A 15,007-nucleotide genomic window follows, 5' to 3' on the forward strand; every position below is an offset into this window, starting at 1 on the left:
CAGTTCCTCACTCCACAGTGTGGACGAACCAGCCCAGCCACCCAACTCCGTCTGGGCCACAGGGAGACCTAGGGGCCGATGCAGTTCCTGCTCCTCCAGACCCCCAGGCCTCATCCAGGCCACAGTCAGCGGCAGTGGCCAGTCTGGGAGCAGGGGAGGAAGGGACGTGGTGTCCGTGGCCAGAAGAGGGAGGCGGATGTACTCCCTAACCCTGGGCCTGGAGGTGGGCACCCAGGGTCCCCGGAGCCTCCCTGCTCCGTAGAGGGACACCTTGGGGACCCTGCCCGAGGGCCCCTCCTGTGGGGGGCGGGGCCTGCCCGCGCTGGTCCGTGATCCTCGCGTCCTGGGCCGCCTGCTCCGGCACGCTCTCTGCCCTCTACCTGCCTCAATCCCCTGCCTTGCTCTGCGACATGTTTACCGCTGGCGGAGGCACTCTGGTCTTGGCGTGACCGGGGCTCAGCAGGCACACAGCTCAGCCCCGCGGACCCATGAGCCTCCCCACGGCCAAAGAGCCGCCGGGCTCAGTGATGAACAGCAGGAGACCGGGGCCCACACAGACGTCCCGGGCCTCCCTCCCACCCGCCTCTTCCTGGCCCTCTGCCGTCCTGAAAGGAGCCCCCTGCTCTGCCCCTGGGCCAGGCTGCAGCCTGGGAGAGCCCCAGGGCGGTGCAGGGCCCGGGACCTGCCCCCCAACTCCTGTCTGCTTCTGGAAGACTGTCCCCGCACGGCCTTGAGCATACGGAGGGGCAGGGTGCATGGGAGGCCAGGGCAGAGGCGGTGGGGGTCTCGGACCTGCCTGGGCCCACCTCCCCTCGCCCCCACCTCCAGCCTCCTATGCCGGCGCCCCCAACACTGGCCTCTTCCTGGGACAGCCCCCGCCAGCCCTGGCACCAGTGAGGAGGCAGGAGGCCCTCTTTGTGGTGCCGACCCAAAACCCCGACTCTGTGCTCTGGGATCCTGGACCATCCGCCGGGGTGGGGCCCCCACAGCAGAGGTCTGGCCGGGCACCCTGCCCTCACTAGGACCCCTGTGGGCCTGGGGCCCGCCGTCCTGCCCCTGCGAGGTGGGTGGCAGGGCCCGCGCTGGCTCCATTCAGGGAGCTGACCTGGCCCACGCCTCCCCTTCCGCGTGGTTTCCGGACAGCCCTGGGTCTGGTCCAAAACCAGAGGCCAGGCTGCCAAGTATCCAGCTTCCGGGCAGAAGGTGCCAAGCACCGGACAGGGGCTGCGTCCCGTGGTGGGCTGGGCCCGGAGGGTGCGCCAGCTCCTGTGCCCCCCAGCCACAGCCGTGTCCCGTTTCTGTACCACGCTCGGGACCTCCTTCCCCAGCCTCACCTCCCCAGCCCCCACCCCAGGTGCGTGCACCCACCCACTCACTGCTGCTCAGAGCTGCTGACCCCACCCAGTCCTGTGCTCAGGCCCTGGCTAGTCGGGGTGGCCTTGGTCAGGACCAAAGGGACAGGGGACACTTGCCAGATTTGAACAGGGCCCAGGACCTGACGGGCTCAGAGACAGCCCGTCAACCCAGGGAGGCCTCTGGGGGAGGCGGCCCTCTCTGCAGTGTCGGGGAACCTCACGTCCTCTGGCCCCAGGGGAGGCACCAGCATGGCACCCCAGGTAATAGGACAGGCCAGGCGGGGCCACTGCGGGTGTGGAGCTGTGCGGGTGTGCAGGTGTGCAGGTGTGCAGGTGTGGAGCTGTGCGGGTGTGGAGGTGTGGAGGTGTGGAGCTGTGCAGGTGTGGAGCTGTGCGGGTGTGGAGCTGTGCGGGTGTGGAGCTGTGCAGGTGTGGAGCTGTGCAGGTGTGCAAGTGCGAGGAATGGTCCTCTGCCCAAGGCTGTGGGCCCAAGGCTGGGAAGGATGCCCCGGGGTCCCCCAGCCAGACCCCGCCAGCTGGCTCCAGGAACGCTGTGTTGCAAACCAGGCCCTCGGGCTCCACTCTGGGGGGAGCTTTGGCTTCTCTCCTTTGGCCCAAGTTTCCCATCACCCCCTGGCCTGCTGAGCCTTCCGGGACGAAACTCAGGCAGTGCAAACAGGGCCTTGTGTCGCCTCCCAGGGTTGCCAGGCTTGGACACAGAACAATGGCAGGGCTTGTGAGGGGAGTCAAGTGACCAGAGACCCCAGAGGCAGGGCAGCACCAAGGCACTTGCCCCCTGCCCCAACCAGGCTGCTGGAGTGGACCTTCCGAGGGTGGAGGAGGGACCCGCCATGCGGGGGCCTCTGCCCCCCCAGCTCGGCCCGGGGGGCAGTCCCAGGCCGTCCCAGTCAGTGCCTCTTACATAAGCAGCCCTGTTGGGGGCGAGGCCGCCGCTGGACTCCGCTGTCCTGTCACCCCCCGCGTCACGAGCCTGCAGTGGGCTGTCCTTGGGCCTGGGCGGAGGCCAAGCCAGGCCCATAAATAGGGGTCTCCGGGCGGCCTCCCTGCCTCCCGCCCGCCTCGCTGCCTGTGCCGCCGGCCCGGTCCTGGGAGAATGGCCACTCCGAATAGGCTGTGGATGGGGCTGCTCCTGCTGGGGGTCCTGGGGGTCCTGCAGACCCCAGCCCCCGCCCAGGCCGCCCTGCAGCCCAACTTCGAAGAGGACAAGGTGAGGGAGGGCTCCCTGCCTGGTGCAGAGACAGGACGGTGCCCGTGGGGAGTGGGGTGCTCTCCCCGGGAAGGGGGAAGCAGAAGAGGAGGGCTGGACCGGCCGGAGGAGGCTGACCGGGAGAGGCCTCCCCAGGCGATTCACCGACAGAGAATAGCCCTACAGAGAGGAGCCCGACGGGCAGGGACGCGCCTGTGAGCGGGAGCGCGCGCTCGCCACCCCTAACCCAACACGGTTAGCCCAACGAGCTCACGACGCCCAGGGCAAACAGGCACACTTTCCACACCTGGGCCGGGGACGCACCTCCGTGCGCGAGGGCGCAGATGACGGAGGAGCCGGGATGGCGCCAGGAATGGCGACGGACCGAGTGCGCCGCGGTGCGCGCCCCCTCCCCGCTGAACACGCGCGCAGAGGCCTGCGGGGGTTTGCTGGAGCACGTCGGAGCGGGTCTTCCAGCTCCGCGCCCCACGCCCGCATCCGACCCCGCTAGGGACGGCCCTGCGCCCTCTGCCGGCCGCCCCCCTGCCCCCTCCCCGGGCCGGCGGGAGCGGGGACCCCGCGGTGGGGGCGGAGCCCGGGTGAGCGGGCGGGGCCGCGCCGGAGCAGGGGTGCCCGGTGGGGTGCGGGCCGGGGTGGGTGCAGCCGGGCGGGCCGCCCACCCCCGGCGGGCCGGAGTGTCCCGGCCGACCGGCATGGGGTCCTGTCGCCGCAGTTTCTGGGGCGCTGGTTCACCTCCGGCCTTGCCTCCAACTCGAGCTGGTTCCTGGAGAAGAAGAAGGTGCTGTCCATGTGCAAGTCTGTGGTGGCCCCCGCGGCGGACGGCGGCCTCAACCTCACCTCTACCTTCCTCAGGTGGGCAGCGGGGCGGGCATCTGGGGCCCAGAGCTCCCGGCGCAGGGCCGCAATCTGGGGACACGCCCAGCACCTGACCCCTGACCCCAGGATGACCTGCCCACAGGAAAGACCAGTGTGAGACGCGGACCTTACTGCTGCGCCCCGCCGGCCCCCCAGGCTGCTACAGCTACACCAGCCCTCGTGAGTGTGGCCAGGAGCGACACTTGCTGGCCGGGACTCGGCAACACCCTGCCTGGCAGTACAGGGGAGGGTGAGGGGGTGGCTGCCCCACCAGGGTCGGCCTGGGCCTGCCCAGCAGCCCCCCATGAAGGGCTCTCTCCAGCTGTCTGTGCCCCACGCTCCCCTCGCTCCTCTGGCAGCTCTGCACCCCAGGACTCCTGCCCTCCTGCCCATCCCTGCCTGGGATGACCTCCCCTGGCCGTCTCTCCTCCTCCCCAGAGGGCTGTGGCTGCGGGGTCTGTGGCTGTCCCATGCACCCCTGATTTTCTGAGGCCTTCTGGTTTGGGGACACTGGGCCCTGTGGGGCTGTCTCCCGGGTTTCCAGACTGGAGCAGCACCCACGAGGTGTCAGTGGCAGAGACAGACTACGAGACCTACGCCCTGCTCTACACAGAGGGTGTCCGAGGCCCGGGGCAGGACTTCCGCATGGCCACGCTCTACAGTACGTGTCCTCAAGCCGCGCCCTCCACCGGGCCTGGGGCTCTGCCCGCGGGGGTGTCTGGGGGCGCCCTGGGCTTGGGAGCAGGGGCAGAACGGGGATCCTCCAGACAAACGGAGGCCGAAGGCTGCTCCCCACTGCCCAGGCCGCTCCCAGAACCCCCGAGCCGAGGTCAAGGAACACTTCACCACCTTTGCCAAGAGCCTGGGCTTCACAGAGGAAGGCATTGTGTTCCTGCCGAAGACTGGTGAGCGCACTGATCTGAAGGGAGGGGATTAAGGTCAGATTAGAGGCAGACAGACTGTCTCCTGATCTGGGGGAGGCCGAGGGGTGCAGTCCGTCCGGCCAGACTGCCTACTGACCGGTGCTCGGCCTCCGGAGCGGGGGCGGTTTGGCCTCACACCGAGACCTTGGTCTGCAGCCCCTGGGCCAGGCCCAGCAAGATGCTCCTCAGGAAACACCACCTCCCTGGATTCATCACATGCCCACCGTGTGCCAGGCCCTGGGTCGGCCCCGGGGATGCAAAGGTCCCAGCCTGGGAGGGGTGCGGGGCAGGCCCTAGAAACGGGGCCTGTGGACGGGTGTCCGCGTCGGGACACAGGGACAGCCACATGGGGCTCAGCACAGGCTCCCTGAAGCGCGCATGGCCTCCTTGCCAAGGCAGCCGGCTCTGGGCCCCGGGGGCACCGGATCTTCCTTCCGGAGGGGTAGACAGAGCCTGGGGGAGGGGCGGGAGTGATGGGGGTGACAGTCAGCAGTTTAGGGGTCGGCGAGATGCTCTCCACGCCCGCACCAGGGGGTGGGCGGGGCGGGCCTGGGGCACTGACCACGGGCCTGGGCTTCTTTCTTGGCAGACAAGTGCATGGAGGAGCACCCATAGGTGAGTGGGGGGCTGGGGGCCACCTTCACCCAGCAGCCCCCTCACTCGTTCATTCAACACACGCTCACCGACAGCCTCCCTTCTGCCATGAGGGCTGGCCTCCGGCTGACAAGGGCTGCTTCACGGAGGGGCCTCCGCTGGGGTTCAGCAAGGTCACTGGGAGCGGGCGGAGCGGGCGGCCAGGACAGGACTGGGGTGGGAAGACCAGGGGACGGCAGGGGAGGCCGGTGGCCTTTGCTGAGAGGCCTCAGTGGAAGGGCCCTCGCGACCTGAGACTGGAGGGGGCTGGGGTCCTGGGGTGGGGGGCCTGTGGCCAGCCCCACCCACAGGTCCCGCTGTCCTGCCCAGGTGAGTCTGCCTCTCAGGACCTGGCCCTTCTGCCCTGCTCAGCCGTTTCCTGCAACACCCGAGACCCCAGCCTGAGACCCCAGCCCCGGCCCCTCGCCATCCATGCCCCCCTCAGCCTTTATTCCTGCTCTGAAAATAAACTCTGAAGCAAGTCAGCACCTGCCTCCTGACTGTCTGTCTTGCAGTTGGGCCTGGCTCTGGCCAGCTCTCTGGGGAGCTGACCGCCCCCCTTTGCTTTGGGCCTGGGAGTCCCTTCATCCTCTGTGAAATCTCAGCGGCTGGCTCTGCAGGACGCCCTGAGGGGCAGGTAGGGGCACACTAGCTCGGCCCCTGACGGTGTGGGAGAGGCAGCTGGCCGGAAGCCTGGACAGCCCAGGGAAGCTATGTCCCCACCCACTCCACGTGGCCGGATCCCACCCACTGCAGCCCCTCCAGCCACCCCCTCAAGGTGCAGCTACAGCCGGCCGGTTCTGAGCAGGTGCCCACAGCCTGCCCCCACCCCGGCCAGGAGAGGCCCAGGCCCAGGGCAGCTCTGAAGGAGTGGGATTTGTGCCCTCAGACGGGGCAGAGAGAAGGGTTTGAGGGCACAGAGGGGAAGGAAGCTGGAGTGCCCATGCACCCCAGACAGGACAGACTGGCCGAGGGGGGCTGGAGACGGCCACCCCCCATCTCCTGGGGCCGCCTGAGAGCCCCCAGACCCCCGGCCTCTGGCCTGGGCCTCCAGGGCACAGCCCTGCCCACTCGCCGGCCCCTGGCACCCGAGCTAACCCGAGCCTTGCGCGAGGTCTCTCTCCCAGCCCGCCCTTCGCCTCCTGCTGCCCCCAGCTTCTCAGCCAGTGTAACCATTCTCGGGCCCCTGTCCTGGGCCCCCTGGCTCAAAAGGCATAGTGCCCACAGCAACCTGCCCACCAGGCCCTGTCCAGGCCCCCAGGTTGTGAGGGTCAGAGGTGAGTGTGAGATTTTGGAATGGCTTCCCGAGGCTCTGCCTGAGCCCAGGGCTGGAGGCCACATCCCACAGGGCCTGCCAGGCCTTTGCCTCCCCTTGCTCCGGGGCATCCGGCCCCCTCCCCAGGAAGGATGGGCGGGGTCTGGTGGGGGCCACTGGGCCAGGGTGCTCCAGGCGGGCAGGCCAGTGCTCCAGGGAGCAACCTGATCGGAGCCTATCACAGTGGGGTCTGTCCCAGGCGGCCAGGCCAGTGCTCCAGGGAGCAACCTGATCGGAGCCTATCATCAGAGGGGGCATGTCCCAGGCGGGCAGGCCAGCGCACCGGGGCGTCTCAGGGGCATAAAGGCACAGTGGGAGAGGCCACCCCAACCCTCCTGTCCTGCTCCCGAGCCCTGTGCCATCGACAACAGCCACCTTCCAGGATGCTGCAGACGCTGCTGATCAGCGGGACCCTCACCCTACTCGCTGCAGCCCCAGGCCAGGCCCAGGTCCCCATCCAGGCTGACTTTGATGCCAGCCAGGTGCACATGGACATGCCCGGGCTGGCAGCCTCTGTCTGACTGCATTCTACCAGGCAGGCCAGAGGGCTGGGGGAACCCAACCCAGCCCCCACTCTGGTTCAAGCTCAGCTCAAGGGGACCAAGCCCGCATCTGTCTGCCCAGCTGACTTGGGGCTGGGGGCTGCAGAGGACAGTGGGCCCCTCAGCCCCTAGTCTGACTTCTGTCCCCACCACTTGCTGGGCCGCCAGCCAGATGAGTTGCAGCTGCCCCCCAGGTTCGACTCAGGTTTGACGTGGCAGCCAGGGCTGCCCCCAGCTCGCCCCGTCCCCCTGCAGTTCCAGGGCCCCTGGTACGTGGTTGGGGCGGTGTCGGACGACCAGAACTTCCTGGATGCCAAGGACAACATGAAGATGCCCGTGGTCTTGGTGACCTCCTTGGCCAACGGCAACCTGGGCATCAAGTTTGGGTTCCCCACGTAAGTGATCCCAGGAGTCCCACCTTGGACTGGCTGGCCTTAGGCCTGGCCAGCATGGGGTCAGGTGGGAGCCAGGAGGAAGCAGGGGTACGCCCGACCCCAGAGCCAGGCCCGCCCATGCTAGGCTTCAGGGCTGTCGAAACAGCAGCCCCACTCACCTGCTCCTCAGAGGGGCCCCACCTGAGGGTGTGGGGGAGCCATGTCCGTGTGTGTGCGCGCGTATGCACGTGTGCCGGTGTCTCGAGGGGCGACGGGGAGACCCCACAGGCCCCCCATCCCCTGGCTGTGTCCCTCTGCCCCAGGGTGTCTCCTCTCCTGTAAGTGAATCATAAAGCACCCATGTGATCAAGCGTTGATCTGATGGGAGACAGGTGGCCCTGGGGCAGTTGGCAGCAGCTAAGTGGCAGCTGTTTTTGTCGCGGTCGGGCAGCGTCTTCAGGACACCCAGCAGGGCTGGGCGGTGGGCAGGGGCTGCAACTCAGGCCGCTGGGGTCCCCTTCCCAGGCCCGATGGCGGGTGCCAGGAGACGGACAGCACCTTCACCAAGGGGGCCGTGGACGGGCAGTTCAGCAACGAGGGTGAGGCCTGCGTGTCGCGGGCAGTGCTGGTCGGGTGGGGGCAGTGGCAGGGCCAGCTCGCGGGGACCATGGGGATGGGCAGGGGGCGTCCAGGCCGGCGCCCAGCTCAGCAGGCTCCCACGCGCCCCCAGCTATGGCGCAGACCGACATCAGGGTGGCTTTCACCGACTATAAGCACTTCGCCGTCATGTACTTCGAGACTCAGAAGGCGGGTGTAAAGAACGTCTGGCTGCAGCTCTACGGTGGGTGACACGTGGTGGGAGACCCACCCACCTGAAGGGCCGCACTCACACCACCCTGGCCCCATCGCGGCCTTCCTCTGGGGTCACACGGGAGGTCTGGTCTGCGGTGTCCCCGTGTGCCTTCCCAGCCAGCCCCGACTGGGAGGCAGGTGAAACCAGCATCTCCCAGTGTCTCCCTGGGCCCCTCCCCAGCCCCGCCCCACCGCCCACTCCCCCTCCCAGCCCTGCCCCTCTGCTCTCCGCGCCCCTGCTCTCAGCCCGGGCCCCAGAGCTGTTTCCTGAAGGAGCCCAGAGGATGCAGCAGCTGGCACCCAAAGTGGGCCTGAACCCCAGCCAGGGCGTCCTGCTGCCCAAGTCAGGTGAGCACCATCTCTAGGCCGCCCAGCGCTGCAGGGGCAGAAGGACCTCCGACTTAGACTGGGGTTTAGGGAGGCCCCAAGGCTCACTCCTCGGGCGCTGGACGCACAACAGGAGGGCCAGGGAGGGAGGAGGGGATCACAGGCAGGGGAGGGGCTTGGCCCCTCGGCGGAGGGTCCGGGACCTCTGCCCCGGGGAGGTGGGGAGGGGGCGCCGGGCGTTTCCTCAGGATCCGCTCTCTTCCACAGACCAGTGCGCGGAGGTCCTGGCCTAGGTGAGCGCGAGCCGGCCTGGACCACAGCCGCCCAGCGCCCGGCAGACTCGGGAGGCCCCGCCCACACATCACGGATGCCCCGCCCACCCTGGAGGCCCGGCCCACCCTGGGCAGGGCGGGGCGGGAGGGGCGCGAGCCCCACCCCAGCGGGGACCCAGCGCAGGAGCTGGAGCCGGGCGGGGTTGGCGGTGCCCGCGGCCCAGCCCTCCTCGAGGAGCGGCTGCCTCTCCATCCCACCCCCCAGCACAATAAAGAGTCTCCACAAGCCGGCGCCGCGCCTTTCTTGGACGTAGCGGCAGAGGGGCCGGGTGGGCCGCGGCGGGGGCGCCCCGCGAGAGGGGCCGCCTGAGAGGAACAGTGTGCGGCTCGGGCTCCATCCCCACCGGGGCGCGCTCCGCAGCTGGTTCCGGGGGCCTGGAGGGACAGGGCAGGACACTTGCCCGGCAGCCCAGCCCACCGCCTGGGCAGAAGTTAGGCCCGAGAGAGGCGGCTCCTTTGGTGGCCGGACAAGGCGTCTCAGTGGCTTCCTTGAGTCCCCCTCGGACCCCAGGCGCCAGGCCAGGGGTGCAGACCTGCAGCTGCCCGAGAACGAGACCCCCGACCCACGCCCGGTAGGCACCTGGGCTCCTCGGGCCCCGGGTCCCCCCCACCGGGTCCCCCACACCACAGCCCGGAGGGTCGCCCACACCACAGCCCCGGGGGTCCCCCCACACCACAGCCGGGGGCTCCCCCACACTACAGTCCGAGGAGTCCCCCACACCACAGCCTGGGGGCGCCCCACACCACAGCCGGGGGGTCCCCCACACCACAGCCGGGGGATCCCCCACACTACAGTCCGAGGTCCCCCACACCACAGCCGGGGGGTCCCCCACACCACAGCCCGGGGAGTGCCTGCACCGCATCCATCCTAGCCTGCCCTCCAGCACCCCACCTCCCTGACGCCTGCCCACAGATCTCTGTCCTGCCGTTATGTTTATGAGGGAAATAATGCTGTCCTTTCACGGCTGGCCCTGAATCATTTCAGGGTAAAACGGCATGACGTCTGTAATGTAACTCGTTCAGAAAACAATCGCTCAAGATGTAAACGTGTCAGAGGTTGAGCGCGGTCCCCGGGTAACAGCTTGCTATGCTACTCTTTCTGCTCTTCAGCTGACTAGATGTTTTTCAGTAGAAACACAGCCCTGTCCTACCAGACTAGTGTTCTCCACCTGGGCCCTTCCCGCCAGCACGGTCACTGGGAGGACGAGCCCCCACGTCCAGGGGTCCCAGACAGCCCCTCACCCCTGCACACCTGGACCCCACCAGTGCCGCTGCTGCCTGGCCGGCCTGCCAGGCTCTGGCCCGCTGTGGGCACCACAGGGGCGGGACCTGTCCCGTCTGCCCCTGCCCCCAGCCTGACACCTGTCCCGCAGAGACGGGCAGTAGGTGGGAAGGCGCAGAGAGCCAGCCCCTCCCACCAGAGATGCCAGCTGCCCACGAGACAGGCATCTACGGAGGGACTGACGATGAACCAGTTTCTATTCAGCGTGCCCTCTGCCAGCTCCCCTGGTCTAGACGCACAGCTTGTGGGAACTTAGCTCTCCAGCCAGGGAGCACACCCAGGGCCCCGGCGGTGAAAGCGACAGGTCCTAACTGCTGGGCCAGGGAATTCCCAGTTGATCGGCTGGATCGTTGGTTGGCATTCGGCTTCCACACAGACTGAGAAGACGGTCTGGAAATCGCCTACGAGCGGGGACTCACTGTGGGGCGGGCTGGGGGGCCGCCTCTCCAGCAGGCTCTCGACCCCTGCCTTCCCCGCTCACTGTCCCCTCCAGGGTCCCTGGGAAGGGTCTGGCGTGAGGAGATGCAGCCTGCGCTCAGGGCCTTCTGGACCCAGGAAGGGCCACGCCCCTGGCGCCTGCCGATGGGCCCAGTCCTGCACGTCCAGCTCTGGCCACAAGGGGGCAGCCCTCAGCCATCTGCCCACCCGTGCCAAGGCTGCAGGTGTCACGGTCAGCGCGCCACTCCTCAGCCCACAACCGGCCCGTGGGTCCCCTCAAGAGAGTAAAGGCCAAAGACCTTAGGTGGCCAACAAGGGCCCCCTCCGCTGACCCCACCGGTGTTATTGCAAAGAGCCAGGTCATTGGGAAAAAGGTTGTTCCACGCCTAAGCACTCAGGAGCCTTCAGTTTCAGCCTCTAACCAGCCTTTCCAACATCCTCCCAACCCCCAGCACGGGCCCGGAGGAATCACAGGGGCTCCTCCCAAGCCTCCTCCTAAACCTCCTCTGTGTTTTTGGCCACGCCACATGGCATGTTCCCCCACCAGGGACCAAACCCATGCCCCCTGCATTGGAAGCGCGGAGTTCTAACCACTGGACTGCCAGGGGAGTCCCCCAACCCTCTCTCTCTCTATTTTTTTCTTAAACTGTGTCTTTTCTTTCTTTCAAGCTCTCCTTGTTAATCAGCTTAGATGGGTTATTGGTGATTTACATTGACCATAGGAATAGAAAAGTTTTATCTGAGCTAAACCGAGGACTGTAGGGCAGAAGGCCCAGATTTAAGAAGCACTTGAATTGTGCTCCCCAGGCTGCAAAATGCGGAGGGACGTTTATACAGGCAAAAACTGCAAAGATACAGAAACTGTCAGGAATCAGGGTTGAAGCTGACAAGGAGGAAGGCTGTTTGTAGAGCAGGAATCAGTGGGGCCCAAAATACAAAGTTGCAAGGAGGGACCTTGAGACCATAAGGTCGCAGGTGGGAGGACTAGCAAAGCGCAGTTGGGGATGACCTTGAGTCTGATACAGTTTAAAAACTCAAGTTCCCAGTGAGGCAGGAGCTGTCTGAAACCACACCCACAATGGCCCCCCGGATCCAGCGTGGATGCCTGCGCCAGTTTTATATCTTGTCAGAGCAGCAAACACCAAACATGACGGGGTTACACTTTCTCAAGGTCCGAAGACAGATTAGCAGGTGCACAGCCAGTCAGCGGGACCTTGGTGTCTGGGGAGGGAATCTCATCTTCGAAGGAATATAGCACTGTCGCTGGGGAGGAAGGGGCAGGAGGTGGCATTTATCCCTGTATTCAGAGTGGACATTCTAAACAATCAGGTAATGCATTTCCCCCTCCCTCCTCAGTGTGTTAAAGCAGGTACACAGTTAATGTTCAACAGGCCATAAGACAGGCTGCTCTAATTAGCATAAAGTTTAAGTCAAATTCCGTATAATCCAGAATCACTCCCCCATGCCTTAATTCTTGCATCAACCATGTCTCCCCAGAGTGCGTGTTTAATTCTCTCCGGCTCGAGTGTGCTCTTCTGCATCCACTGTTCTAAGACACAGACTTCAGAGGGGAGATTTCTGAGCGCCTCCTCCGACCCGTTCTGTTACTTGACTCTGACCTGAAGAGATCTCCATATGTGCACGCTCCCTGTCCCGAGGGACACGATATCCAGGAAGGGTCCTCCCTGGCATCAAGAGGAAAAGTTGCTGAATCTGGAAAAAAACAAAAACAAAAAAAACTGCGGCTTGATCAGCAATGCTTTCAGAGAGACATCTCCAAAGGCGGAAATGTAAAGATTAATAAATAGAAACCATATTTAAAATGGAGTCAGGAGGTTCCATATTAAGAAGTGGCAAGAATACACAGAAGAACTGTACAAAAAAAGGTCTGAATGACCCAGATAACCACAAAGTGTGATCACTCACCTAGAGTCAGACATTTGGAGTGTGAAGTCAAGTGGGCATCACTAGGAACAAAGCTAGTGGAGGTGATGGAATTCCAGCTGAGCTATTTCAAGTCCTGAAAGATGATGCTGTGAAAGTGCTGCACTCAATATGCCAGCAAATTTGGAAAACTCAGCAGTGGCCACAGGACTGGAAAAGGTCAGTTTTCATTCCAATCCCAAAGAAATGCAATGCCAAAAAATGTTCAAGCTACCTCACAATTGCACTCATTTCACACGCTAGCAGGGTAATGCTCAAAATCCTTCAAGCTAGACTTCAAACGTATGTGAACCAAGAACTTCCAGATGTACAAGCTGGATTTAGAAAAGGCAGAGGAACCAGAGATCAGATTGCCAATATCCTTTGGATCATAGAAAAGGCAAGAGAATTCCAAAAAAACATCTACTATTGCTTCATTGACTATGCTAAAGCCCTTGACTGTGTGGATCACAACAAACTGGAAAATTCTTAAAGAGATGGGAATACCAAACTACCTTCCCTGCCTCCTGAGAAACCAGTATGCAGGTCAAAAAGCAACAGTTAAAATGGGCTGATTCAAAATTAGGAAAGGAGTACATCAAAGGTGTATATTGTCTTATTTAACTTATATTGAGAGTACATCATGAGAAATGCCAAGCTAGATGAAACTCAAGCTGGAATCAAGATTGCTAGGAGAAACATCAATAACATCAGATATGCAGATGACACCATCTTAGTGGTAGAAAGCAAAGAGGAATTAGAGACCGTCTTGATGAAGGTGAAAGAGGAGAGTGGAAAAGCTGGCTTAAAACTCAACATTCAAAAAACTGTAATCATGGCATCTGGTCCCATCAGTTCAGTTTAGTCACTCAGTCATGTTTGACTCTTTGTGACCCAATGGACTGCAGCACACCAGGCTTCCCTGTCCATCACCAACTCCTGCAGCTTGCTCAAACTTATGTCCATTGAGTTGGTGATGCCATCCAACCATCTCATCCTCTGTCACCCCCTTCTCCTCTTGCCTTCAATCTTGCCCAGCATCAGGGTCTTTTCCAATGAGTCAGTTCTTTGCATCAGGTAGCCAAAGTATTGGAGCTTCAGCTTTAGCATCCGTCCTTCCAATGAATATTCAGGACTGATTTACTTTAGGATGGACTGGTTGGATCTCCTTGCAGTCCAAGGGACTCTCAAGAGTCTTCTCCAATACCACAGTTCAAAAGCATCAATTCTTTGGCACTCAGCCTTCTTTATTGCTCAACTCTCACATCCATACATGACCACTGGAAAAACCATAGCTTTGACAAGATGGAACTTTGTCGGCAAAGTCATGTCTCTGCTTTTTAATATGCTGTCTAGGTTAGTCATAGTTTTTCTTCCAAGGAGCAAGCGTCTTTTAATTTCATGGCTGCAGTCACCATCTACAGTGATTTTGAAGCCCAAGAAAATAAAGACTGTCACTGTTTCCACTGTTTCCCCATCTATTTGCTATGGAGTGATGGGACCAGATGCCATGATCTTCATTTTTTGAATGTTGAGCTTTAAGCCAACTTTTTCACTCTCCTCTTTCACTTTCATCAAGAGGCTCTTTAGTTCTTCTCTTCCTGCCATAAGGGTAGTGTCATCTGCATATCAGAGGTTATTGATATTTCTCCTGGCAATCTTGACTCCAGCTTGTGCTTCATCCAGCCTGGTATTTCACATGAAGTACTCTGCATATAAGTTAAATAAGCAGGGTAACAATATACAGCCTTGATGTACTCCTTTCCCAATTTGGAACCAGTCTCTTGTTCCATGTCTGGTTGTAACTGTTGCTTCCTGACCTGCATACAGATTTCTCAGGAGGCATGTCAGGTGGTGTGATATTCCTATCTCTTTAAAAATTGTCACAGTCTGTTGCAGTCTACACAGTCAAAGCTTTTGATGTGATCAATAAAACAGAAGTAGATGGTTTTCTGGAATTATCTTGATTTTTCTATGATCCGGTGGATGTTGGCAATTTGATCTCTGGTTCCTCTGCCTTTCTAAATCCAGCTTGAACATCTGGAAGTTCTCAGTTCACATACTGCTGAAGCCTGGCTTGGAGAACTTTGAGCATGACTTTGCTAGCATGTGAGATGAGTGCAACTGTGTGGTACTTTGAACATTCTTTGGACTTCCCTGGTGGCTCAGACGGTAAAGCGTCTGCCTACAATGTGAGAGACCTGGGTTCAATCCCTGGGTTGGTAAGATCTCCTGGAGAAGGAAATAGCAACCCACTCTAGTATTCTTGTCTGGAAAATGCCATGGACGGAGGAGACTGGTAGGCTACAGTCCATGGGGTCACAAACAGTCGGACACGACTGAGCAACTTCACTTCATTTTCACTTTGAAGATTCTTTGGCATTGCCTTTCTTTAGGATTGGAATTAAAACTGACCTTTTCCAGTCCTGTGGCTACTGCTCAGCTTTACAAATTTGCTGCCATATTGATTGTTGCACTTTCACAGCATCATCTTTTAGGAATTGAAATAGCTCAACTGGAATTCCATCACCTCCACTAGCTTTGTTTGCAGTGGTGCTTCCTAAGGCCCAGTTGACTTTGCACTCCAGGATGTCTGGCTCTAGGTGAGTGATCACACCATCGTGGTTA

The 15,007-nt window shown here is 61.8% G+C and overlaps 2 protein-coding genes across 3 annotated transcripts; both read left to right on the plus strand.

Moving 5' to 3' along the window:
• The first annotated feature begins 2,309 nt into the window (after positions 1-2,309).
• On the plus strand, positions 2,310-5,479 carry PTGDS (prostaglandin D2 synthase). 2 transcript variants are annotated; one of them, XM_061434227.1, is made up of 7 exons: positions 2,310-2,583; positions 3,296-3,435; positions 3,542-3,618; positions 3,983-4,099; positions 4,242-4,343; positions 4,951-4,976; positions 5,325-5,479. In XM_061434227.1, the coding sequence occupies exons 1-6, from the start codon at positions 2,470-2,472 to the stop codon at positions 4,974-4,976; spliced, it is 576 nt and encodes a 191-aa protein (XP_061290211.1). In that variant the 5' UTR covers positions 2,310-2,469; the 3' UTR covers positions 5,325-5,479. The 2 variants fall into 2 exon arrangements, with proteins under 2 accessions (XP_061290211.1, XP_061290210.1); XM_061434226.1 differs by lacking the exon at positions 5,325-5,479 and having other exon boundaries at positions 2,404-2,583; positions 4,518-4,976.
• A 103-nt stretch (positions 5,480-5,582) lies between these two features.
• Positions 5,583-8,962, plus strand: LCNL1 (lipocalin like 1). The gene is made up of 6 exons (XM_061434225.1): positions 5,583-6,791; positions 7,107-7,246; positions 7,751-7,824; positions 7,956-8,066; positions 8,324-8,425; positions 8,672-8,962. The coding sequence occupies exons 1-6, from the start codon at positions 6,402-6,404 to the stop codon at positions 8,695-8,697; spliced, it is 843 nt and encodes a 280-aa protein (XP_061290209.1). The 5' UTR covers positions 5,583-6,401; the 3' UTR covers positions 8,698-8,962.
• Positions 8,963-15,007: the final 6,045 nt, after the last annotated feature.

The sequence above is a fragment of the Bos javanicus genome, chromosome 11, assembly GCF_032452875.1.
Source record: "Bos javanicus breed banteng chromosome 11, ARS-OSU_banteng_1.0, whole genome shotgun sequence".
Taxonomy (NCBI): domain Eukaryota; kingdom Metazoa; phylum Chordata; class Mammalia; order Artiodactyla; family Bovidae; genus Bos; species Bos javanicus.

What these genes read in the sequence shown, in the direction of transcription:
- PTGDS (XM_061434226.1), top strand. Translation starts at nt 2,470, where the DNA reads ATGGCCACTCCGAATAGGCTGTGGATGGGGCTGCTCCTGCTGGGGGTC. An exon ending in CCAACTTCGAAGAGGACAAG is followed by an intron (nt 2,584 to 3,295) that starts GTGAGGGAGGGC and finishes CTGTCGCCGCAG; the next exon opens with TTTCTGGGGCGCTGGTTCAC. An exon ending in CTCACCTCTACCTTCCTCAG is followed by an intron (nt 3,436 to 3,541) that starts GTGGGCAGCGGG and finishes ACCTGCCCACAG; the next exon opens with GAAAGACCAGTGTGAGACGC.
- LCNL1 (XM_061434225.1), top strand. Translation starts at nt 6,402, where the DNA reads ATGGGCGGGGTCTGGTGGGGGCCACTGGGCCAGGGTGCTCCAGGCGGG. An exon ending in ATCAAGTTTGGGTTCCCCAC is followed by an intron (nt 7,247 to 7,750) that starts GTAAGTGATCCC and finishes TCCCCTTCCCAG; the next exon opens with GCCCGATGGCGGGTGCCAGG. An exon ending in CGTCCTGCTGCCCAAGTCAG is followed by an intron (nt 8,426 to 8,671) that starts GTGAGCACCATC and finishes TCTCTTCCACAG; the next exon opens with ACCAGTGCGCGGAGGTCCTG.